The sequence below is a fragment of the Crocodylus siamensis genome, chromosome 15 (assembly GCF_052110815.1).
Source record: "Crocodylus siamensis isolate JL-2025a chromosome 15, ASM5211081v1, whole genome shotgun sequence".
Taxonomy (NCBI): Eukaryota; Metazoa; Chordata; order Crocodylia; family Crocodylidae; genus Crocodylus; species Crocodylus siamensis.
In genome coordinates this window covers 55,503,220-55,513,742 of record NC_143409.1, presented here as the reverse complement: position 1 = coordinate 55,513,742, position 10,523 = coordinate 55,503,220, and the positions used below count along the sequence as shown (strand labels likewise).

General features: G+C 46.1%; 1 protein-coding gene across 3 annotated transcripts in view; it reads right to left on the bottom strand.

Annotated features, from left to right (window-relative positions):
* Positions 1-319: 319 nt before the first annotated feature.
* The window catches only part of LOC149853003 (C-type lectin domain family 2 member B-like), a 44,849-nt gene continuing 34,645 nt past the window's right edge, over positions 320-10,523 (bottom strand). For all 3 annotated transcript variants that reach the window (XM_090029198.1, XM_090029199.1, XM_090029200.1), the window contains one exon: positions 320-10,438. In XM_090029198.1, coding sequence (XP_089885324.1) covers positions 10,276-10,438 — 163 coding nt within the window. In that variant the 3' untranslated portion in view covers positions 320-10,275. The remainder of the gene's footprint in view (positions 10,439-10,523) is intronic.

Genomic DNA, 10,523 nt, shown 5'->3' with positions numbered 1-10,523 from the left:
GCATCATCTTGCTCTCCTTGATGCTGCAGTGGAAGTAGCCCACCACCTTCCTGCATTTTGAAATTACCTGGCTTGTAGCAGTAGTGGTAGTGGTACCCTCACTAGCAGCCCTGTCCCCCTCCAAGGCATCCCTGACTATGAGGTGCAGCCTCTGTGCCACACAGCAGATGCCAAAAAGGTGACATCATGGACAGCTTTCACCATATTGGACCCATTGTCGATGACTATGAACCCACAGGTGAGCTCAGCCTGCCCAATGAGCCACCCCTGCACCAAGCGGCTCATGGCCCCTGTGGAAGAAATCAAACTTGCGTTGTGGTTGAATCAGAACTGACACAGCTTTTCTTTATTTAAGGCTACACTGTGATCACAGGGAGAATGCCACACAGCAAGGGGAATCACCCACCTGTCTGTTTCAAAGGATTTCTCCGACTCTCTAAGGTTACAAGCGTATTTATACTAAAGACAGAGAAAGAGATAAAAAATACACCTTGGAGAAACAAAACAATAGTAAATTACACAGAAACTTAGAAAGTTTACTTAAACAACTATCTATGCATAGGGCTATCCCAAGGCATGCAGGAATGCGGATTCCTTATCTCAGAACATTTGAATTAAGCAGTATCAGCACGTCTGGTCTTTGTCTGTTTTTCTAGTCAAGTAAGCCAATTACTTCTACATTCCCTAATTTTTTTTTTAACAAGTTAGAGATTTATAGCCATTAGAAAACTAAGCACTGTTTATTTTAAATTCTACCTCACACTTACTGACTCCTACTGCAACACGAGATCCATTGCAGGTCCAACAGAGCTTTCCAGGGGTGGCATAAGCTAATCGTACATAGACCGGTTGCAACTTACATTCTGCCAAGTTTCGTTCCCATGAAAATTTGAATAGTAAGGGACTAGCATCTGAGTTGCATTCAAGGGTACCGGTACCATGGGTACTCCTCCAGTAGAACAGGTAGGGACATGACTACATATCCAACAACGAGAGACATTTAAATCTATTCCAATTTGATTAACTAAAGGCAAGAACACATTTTCATGAAGTGATCTTTGTCGGTGCAGAAGTGTAGTTTGGTTTACAGAGTTTCTTATAACTGATGAGTCAAGTTCATGTAAGATGGCCCAAAAAGAAATACTGAGAATTATCCAAATCATGATTAATCAACTCCACCTCGGGAACCAGGAACTAGGTAGAGGCCTTTTTCCTGTCCCGAAGGGCATGGTGGTGTCATTGGGGCACATCCTCTTCGCTCTGTAGTGGCAAATCCTCTTCGCCAGTAGGCGCTTGGCTCACTACTGGCCTTGAGCTCTTCTGCTGGCAGGCCCTAGGCTCACTACCAGTCTGTGGAGGCTGATTACAAGATTGATATGGAAGAGTCTCTGGGTCTAATGGGGCTGATGTTTTCTTACCGTGTGAAGCGTGGATCCATGTCTGGAGTCCTTGACACTTTATTGCAGTGTTGGTGGTCAGGAGTACCTGGAATGGGCCTTTCCAGTGAGGTTCCAGCAATGACTTTCATGGATGGACTTTTACATGGACCCAATCTCCAGGCAGGATAGACCGGCACGGCTCATCTGGCTCTGTAGGGAGAGCTGCCTGCACCTGTGAATGAAAAGCCTTAACACACTTCATTAGTGCTTTACAATAGTCTAGAATGGTATCATCAAGTGAATGTATATCGCAAAAGTGGGAGGCGACAGGTGGAGAGGCGGGGAGCCTCATGGGTCTTCCCATTAGACTGTCATGTGGGCTAAGCCCAGTCTTTCGGTTGGCACTAGATCTCATGCTCATAAGGGCTATGGAAAGTGCATCTGGCCATTTTAGGTGAGTCTCAGCACAAATTTTGGCCAGTTTCTTTTTCAGAATGCCATTTTGGTGTTCCACTTGGCCCGAGGCCTGCGGAGGGTACGGGCAATGACAGTTCTGTTGGATCTGCAGGACTTTGCAGATTTCTTTCATTATCTATCCAGTAAAATGAGTTCCTCTCTCAGTGTTTAGGGATCAAGGAATACCAAACCTTGGAATAAAGTCTCTCAGCAACTTTTTGCTTACAGTTATGGTGTCAGCTTTTGCACATGGGTAGGCTTCTACCCATCCAGCAAGCATACATACAATAACAAGAACATACTCATAAGAACAACATTTCTGCATTTGAATAAAATCTAATTGTAAATTTACAAACGGTCCCCCAGGGAGGGAATGTGCTGCCTTCTTTGTTTTTACAGGCTTTCCCACATTATGGGCTTGGCAAATAGGACAGGTGTGGCAGTACTGTTGAGCCGCAGATGGAAAAGTTGGAGCAAACCAACCAAGCTTAACAGCTTCTAACATCCCCCCTTTGCTCACATGTGCCATGCCGTGGTATATGCGAGCAAGATGAGGAAGAAGGACCACTGGGGCAACCATGCGGCCGTCCGGGGAGCACCACAAATGGTCAGGGTGTAACAAACACCCAGCCAGTCTCCAAGTATGTTTCTTTGGTTCTGGAGCCTGATCTTGGAAGAGGGCAACGTTGTGAAGACTTGCCAATGGAGACCGGTCAGTTGGAATAGACAAAAACACAGGCATAGCCTGGGGAGTGGAAATAGCCGCAGCTTTGGCAGCGGAGTCTGCCAGAGCATTCCCACGTGTAACAGCATCATAAGGTTTCTGGTGAACTTGGCATTTAATAATAGCAACAGCAGAAGGTAATTGTAAAGCATTCAACAAGGCATTTACGTATGGACGATTACTAATCTTGGCACCTCCTGAAGTGAGGAAGCCCCTTTGTTTCCAAAGTTGACCATAATCATGTACAATACCGAAAGCATAGCGAGAATCAGTATAAATATTAGTAGAGGCACCAGGGGCTAGGGTGCAAGCCCTGGTGAGGTCCACAAGCTCGGCAACTTGAGCTGAATACACATTAGGTAAGTGATGGCTTTCTATAACATCATATTGGGGACATACTGCATACCCTGCAACAAGGCAACCTTTTGAGTTTCTTTGACATGATCCATCAACATAGAATACTAGATCTGGGTTTGCAAGGGGGTGTCCTTTAGATCAGTGCGGGGCATTGTTAGGTGAGCAGCAACAAAAATGCAAACATGGGGTTCCACATCTGCAGGGGTAAGTAACAGAGAAGCAGGGTTTAAAACGGGGCACCTAGTTAGGGTGATATTTCCAGCAGAGAGAAGCAAGATTTCATACTTAGTTTATCTAGCATTTGAAAGGTGTTGGGTTTTTGTTTTTAGTAAAAGAGCTGCTACAGCATGTGGGACAGCAACAGTAAGGGGAGAACCTAATACAAGGGTGGAGGAAAGTTCAACAGTGACAGCGGCTGCAGCTACAGCACGGAGACATGGGGGAAATGCAGCTGCAACAGGGTCAAGGGCAGAGCTATAATAAGCAATGGGACGGTGCTTGTCTCCATGTGTCTGAGTAAGTACTGCAAGTGCAAATCCGTCCTTTCCATGACAAAAAAGAATAAAAGGTTTAGTATAATCGGGAAGACCTAGGGCAGGAGCTTGTGACAGAGCTTGTTTAATAGAGGCAAAAGCGGCTTTGATTTCTGAAGTCCAGGGTAAAGGCTCAGGGGTATTAGCAAGAGTCAGACTTTGCAACGGCTTGACTATAGAGGCATAGCCAAGTATCCACTGGCGGCAGTAGGCAGTCATGCCTAGGAAGGTCCGCATTTGGGACACAGTAGTTGGTATAGGGATTTTAAGAATAGCTTCTATTCTGGAAGAGGAAAGCAGTCATTCTCCAGCAGAAATCTCATGACCTAAACAGTGGACACGAGGAAGACACAGTTGTAGCTTTTGTTTTGATGCCTTATGGCCTTTTAGGGCAAGAGAGGTGAGGAGAGTTAAGGAATCAGTTTTACAGGCTTCAAAGGAGGTAGATGCCAAGAGGAAATCATCAACATATTGCACAAGCACAGAATTTTCTTTAAATATTATGTCATGTAGATCTTTTTTTCAAAATTTTAGAAAAGAGAGAAGGTGATTGATTCAGTATAACCCTGGGGCAATCGCATCCAGGTATACTGAAGTCCTTGATAGGTAAATGCAAAGAGAAAATGGCTCTCAGGGTGTATTGGAATAGAAAAAAATGCAGAACACAAGTCAACAACAGTAAAATAACAAGCTTTAGGGGGAATACAGGCCAAGATAGTAGCTGGATTTGGTACAACAGGAAAAGTAGGTAAAACTGCAGAATTTACCGCACGGAGGTCTTGTACAAAGCGATAGGTATTCTTTCCAGGATGTTTTTTACAGGAAGAATAGGCGTATTACAAGGGCTCTTAGTTGGGACAATGATACCTTGCTTTAAAAGGGCAGTTATAACAGGCCGTATCCCTTCTTCAGCTTCTGGACGTAAAGTGTATTGAGCAACTTTGGGTAAAGGCTTAGCTGGGTTTAATCTAATTTTTACAGGCTGGGCGGTATGGACTTGTCCTACTTCATTAGCATGCTGGGACCAGAGAAAAACGGAGGGACAGCTTTTATGATTTCTTCTTCCAACACAGAAAGATCAGGGAACTCAGGTTCAAGAGGTGAGCTAGCTAAAGCAGCAAGTACTGCTATCTCATTATCACAGGGGACATTTAGATAAACAACATTAGGAGAACAACAGACAGTACAACTGAGTTTACAAAGCAAATCTCTGCCTAATAAATTAACAGGAGAACAAGGACTAAGGAGAAAGGCATGTTGATCAAAAACAGGACCAAGAGAAACATGTCATGGTTGGGAAACAGGATGAGGAACTATTTGATTTGAAATTCCCACAGCATTTACAACAGCAGAGGAGAGGGGAGTTGTGGGAAATTCTTCAGCTCGGAGAGTAGAGCGGCTTGCACCGGTGTCTACTAAACATTTTGTAGAGATGCCGTTTATCACACAGGAGACAAAGGGATCATCTTGATTAAGTGGGAGAAGCGGGGCTGTGATGCTGTTACTATTCCTCAGGCTGGCCTAACAGGAGGCTCCCTGATTCGGGACAGAGAATTGAGTGAGAGGAGGTGGTGGCAGGTGAAACGTCATCCCCGGCTGGCCAGACCAGTGAGGACATTGAGCCTTCCAGTGTCCTGGTTGGCCACAATAATGACAACTGTCATTATTTTGGGAGTGAAATCCTCCTTGTCCCATCCCACGACCACATCCCCTGCCTCTGAACTGTCCTCGATGGAAACTTTGGCTTCTGCCCCGGCCTAAAGTCTGTAATTGCAATGACATTAGCTTAGTTTCCATGGATTCCTTTTTCTTTTCCTGGCAGGTTGTACAATGATTTGCAGTGGTGACTAGTTCTGCAAGTGGCTTAGTCTGCCACCCTACAGCAATTGTGCACAACTGTTCCTGGACTTTAGAAAGAAGTCCGTGGACAAAAGCAGAAGCAACTGCTTCTGGGGCAGTTTCAGCTGCATTTTTCAATACCAGAATGTCTTTCAAATACTAGTTTCAAGCAGTCCGTGTAGTCTGCTGGGGATTCGCCTTGATTTTGTTTACAGTTATGTATTTTTGGCCCAGTCAGTTTTCCTGGGGCAAATTTTAAGCACAGTCTCAAGGAGGCGTCTTTGGGCATCTGCTAAGTGATCTCCAATTCTGGGGTCTTGAGTAGGCCAAGTAGCCTGTGCGATGAGGCGGTTGTGGACTTCAGAGGGCAGAACACTTCTCACTAATTGGTTCAAATCTGCCTATGTTGGATCATAACAATAGATTACAGTTTCCAATTCATCTTTAAATTTCTGAGACTCTTCTCTGAAAATTATTTAACAAGGTTTAGGAGATCTCCTGGGGTCCAGGGGACAGGGCCTGTGATTGTAGTTTCCCCATTTGGACCTTGCCCTGGAAGTTGATGTAAAGGCATAAGCTGAGCCCTCTTAGATTTTAAAGAAGGGGCTGGACCATACTGGGTACCAGACCTTAAACAAGAGAAAGGAGTTGAGATTTCAGGAGACAGACGCCATGTCTTCGGTGGGCGTGGGCATGCCCCGGGGGCAGGTGACGGTTGTTGAGTGATAGTTTCCTGGTGAGGTGGGCTAGTCCTGCCAGAAGAGTCTATTTGGTTACTTTGGACTTTTTCAGGTTCAGATTGTGCCTGAGGCTGATATGGGGGTGGCACATTAAGAAAATCAGTTATATCTTCTGCAGATTCATTCTCAGTTATTTGTGGATAAAGTTGTTTTGGTGCTGATGGTACTATTGATGGGGGTCCCTCTTTTGGTGCACCTTTCTGTTTTAATTCTTTTATCTGAGATTTCAGTTTTTCTTGGGAGTTTTTAAGACTCCGAACTTGAGATTTTTTTTTTCCCTATTTTATTTATTTATTTTATTTTGACATCTTTTGGAAGCTTCTTTATATTAATCAAAAATTGTGTCCCACTGAGTCTGTGGTATATTACTACCTCTTAACTCAAGGTCTCTGCGGCGATGAACAATTTAACTTAAATCAGGGGAACCAGGGGAAACTGCCAGCTAAAATCATCTCTGGTATACCAATTCCATTTGTCTAGAAACTTACAACTTTCATGGCCATCGTGTGTGTACATGTACAATGCTGCAGTCCCTTTTGGCAGAGCCGGTATGTCTTTCAGACCCTCCACTCCCCATATCTTTAAACTCAATTCACACAGGTCTTTCATACAGGAATGGCTTATTCAGGCTGTCCGGTCAGGTTGTGAGATTTGCTAGTGGCACAGAGATGCTGTGGCTAATGTCCAAAGACAAGACTCCACTGCAATAACAGCACACAATGCAGTTACTCACGGTTAGACACGGCTCATTTAGGAGGGTGGGGAAAGGGTAAACCTGTCCACTGGGTCACGAGGTTCCAGTTGGGCCCCCTTGCATTCAAAACTGCCCTTCCAGACAGCCTTGGGGCGGCTGAACCCAGCCTTAGTCTCAGACCTGGTCAGTGGCTCATTTTTCTCAATTCATACTCTCAATTCACACAAGGGAATTTCTGCATTGAGGCACAAGGTTCAAGAGCATTTCTTTAGTCTCAGCCTTGATCAATGCTTATCATGGAAAAACATTCACACTCTAAGAGTTTCTACCTTGCACCTGTGGCAGGCCAGTAGGGGGCGCCCCTGCATTGAGCCGCCCACCTTCCTGCACCTGACCACCTGCCAGGCTCCGAGTGCCTCCCTAGGGGCGCCTTATGCTTGGCCGACCCCTCTCCCAGAGCACACTCGCTAGTCTGGGGGTAACGTAGATGCCACCACCCCGAGAAGGGACTGCCTCAGCCCTGTATCCTCAGGGAAACACAGGCCTAATAGTCCTATGGGTACTTGACCCAGTACAGGAACTTGGGGCACTTCCCCAAGTCGGGGGCCAAAAAGCAAAGTCTCCCTTAGTCCACAGACCTAAGGGGTCTCTTAGGCATAATTTAGGCCCACCCCTCAATAAGTGTCCTACACTGGTCTCAAAGGAGAACTTTACTGATTATAGGGGGAGGATGAAAATAGGGTTCAAGATTGAGCAATATCATAGAAATCCCATAGAGCAAAACAGTCTGGCTGAGGTAGCCTTTTGATCACACATCTGCGTTACTGCCAGCCATATATCTAACCAGATCTCGAGTAGCTTATTCACAAGCATCTTCCAGAGGCTGTTGGAGATTCCCTCTGGAGGCAGGCCATTCCTCACTCATGAGGTATGGGGTAGAGAGCCAGTTTCAGATGGTAAAGCTCCTCTCTGAGTCCCCCACATGGCTGCTGCCCCCTCCTCCTGGGCAGTCTTAACTTATATACCCCTGTGACCTCATTCACCTGGTCCAGTAGAGGCCAGCACCTGTTGGCTGTTCACCAACCAATTTGAAACACATCACTAGTTGCCGGGCAGACTCTAGCTCACCAGGTAGAAGCCCCTCACCCAGGTAGGTGATACCAGTCACGAGGCAGAGGGAGCAGGTTTCCCCCCTCCTGCAGGAATGTAGCCAGCTCAGGTTACCTAAAGAGATAGGGTAAAGGGCCCATCCTAATCACACTGTCACAGCACAGAGATTTTGGGGAGAAACAAACATGGCTTCCTGCCACAGAGCTCATCCACCAATCTGGAGACAGCAAAGGGAAGCAATACCTTCTGGCAAGGAGTAACTAGGTCCGAATCAGAACTGTGCCAGCCGGGTCTGGAGAACTTCAGGGGGGAGCCCCTGAAGAGTATAAAAGTGGAGTGTGCTCGGCAGGGTGGGAAGAGATGACAAGGGACAGAGAGGAGAGAGGAGCTTCAGAGATGACTGTCCTCAGGACCCTGCCTGAGCTTCAGCAGTTCACGGATCGGTGCACAGTGAACTCGCCCTGAGCTCCACACAGTGCACAGGTCAGCACAATGAGAGTCTGCCCTGGGAGCAGCTCATAGCACAGGTTGGCGCACAGAGAAACAGCCTTGGAAGCAGCTTGTGGCTGCTCAAGTTAGCCCCAGCCCTAGGCCGAGTAGCCAGAGCCCCACAGTGTGGCTCCACCTTTAACTAAAAGAGCCACGGTGGCCAGAGCAAGGCCCAAGAAAGGGAAGGACCCCCGGTGTAAAACCAGGGAGCCAGAGCCTGCAAGGGCTTGGCTCCCAGGAAAGAAAGAGAGAGAGAGACAGTCCTGGGTGCCCAGTGCGGGGTGCCAGGCCATTGAGGAGAGCCAAAGGCACTGCTGGGGAGAGGCTCTTGTGGGATTGACCACCAGGGAATGAGCCTTGACTTCTCCAGAGAGGAAACGAGAGTTACTGGGGAAGTGGGCACCTCAGGGGAGGCTGACATGCGTGAGAAGGGTCTGCCTCCTCCACCCTCCATTGGGGGAGGGCCGTGTCCATGCCCCAGGGCCCTAAAAGAGAGGGGCTTCAGGGAAACCCCTCAGGGAAGTAAGAGCACACTCCCTATTTTGAGGTTGTCCTTGTGTTAAGGGGTATATAGCTAGGGGTATTCTTTAAGGGGGTTTATATGGTTTATGTGTTTTAATGCCTCAGTGTGTATCTTGGTATTGTTATTTGTAAAGGTTTAAAGAAATATGACTGTTAATTGACTTGGGTTATATAGGTTAATATTCCTATGTGTTAATTGTGTTGTATAGGTTGTAAGTTATTTGGTTCATATTTGGTATTATATGTGAACTGTGGAATATTATATATAGTATTATATGTTAAGCCTTGTAAACACTGTATGTTTTATATTAAATATCTGTATTTCTTCTTGTAATAAATTGTACATAGTTAAATACTTGGTTTTGGCCCAGCTCTATAGAGAGGGGAGGAAGCCGCTCTACTAGCTGACCCCTTCCTCAGCACCCTGCCTGACCACAACCACTGTCATCGGAGGACAGGGCACACCCCCTGGGTGTACCCGGGCTACACACAAAAAGAAACTTGAAACAAAAAAAATTTAAATGGATGTCAAAGCCAAACAATGCTGTTCTGCACGGCCCTAATGGCTGCCTATTGCCCTGCAAAGCAGTTTCCCATGTATAAGGCATTTCCAAAGAGGTACTTGTTTTTAATCACCTCCTGGGTAAGGACTGGGGTCATGGGAAGGGAAAGTTACCCTATATTACAAATCAATGGAACTAGTTTGGAAAAAAGAAAAAGAAAACACAGAAAAAAAAATTTCCAGTAAAAAATATATGTCCACAGAAAGGAAGTTCACACACATCCACAAGAAATCTTGTTGTGGCTGAAGATTTAGTTGTCCAGGAGACTGTGGACAATCCTGGCATATACAATTAGTGTAAACAAAAATGTTTTAAATAAATTACACTAAATATTTTGGATGGAAAAGGCAGAGTCAAAATAGGAGACTCATGAAACACCAGGTTCCTTATCTCTATTGAAGGCACAAGGAAAAGTTGCCCTACCCTGGAGGGGTTGAGGAACATTTGCAGGTACTCGAGATGCCATACACATACATCTGGCTCGTGCCTCACAATTTGTTCCACTTCCCAGGACATTGCCTCAAATTTCTAAACATGTCAAGGCCTAGGGAGGATGTGACCAAAACCCAGGCCTTTGGATCTTGTTAATTCAATCTTGCCAGTAATGGCTGGATTCATTTTTACATTGGCTCTCCATTTTCAGCCTTTTACATTCCCCATTTTCAAGCTCTACACAACTAAAAGCTGAGAGGAAAAGACATTTTTCTGTCCTCATCACATGACACCCATAGCTGAGGACTTAAAGAAACACATAGACTGGAGTCACACACCTCCCGGAATGGACACTGGCTTGAAGTCCTCAGCAGGGTTCATAGAGGCAGGATGACCAAGGCAGACTGCAAGCCCTCAGGACAGTCTGCATCAGTCCCTTATATCACATCTGCTTCTATGTTCTCTGTCAAGCTGCTTGGCTTTCCTCTGGCACAGTTATCTGGCTGGCTACAGATGAAGTTCCTCTTTGAGGAGCACCTGGAGCTGCTGATACCCTCATCATTCACGTAGGCACAGTCCCCCTCTCCTCTGATTGGAAACCTGCAACAGCAGCAGGGGGGTTGTGTTGTAAAGATGACGCCTTTCCCAGCCATGTACCGAGCAACAGCCACAAGGGAATGGCCTA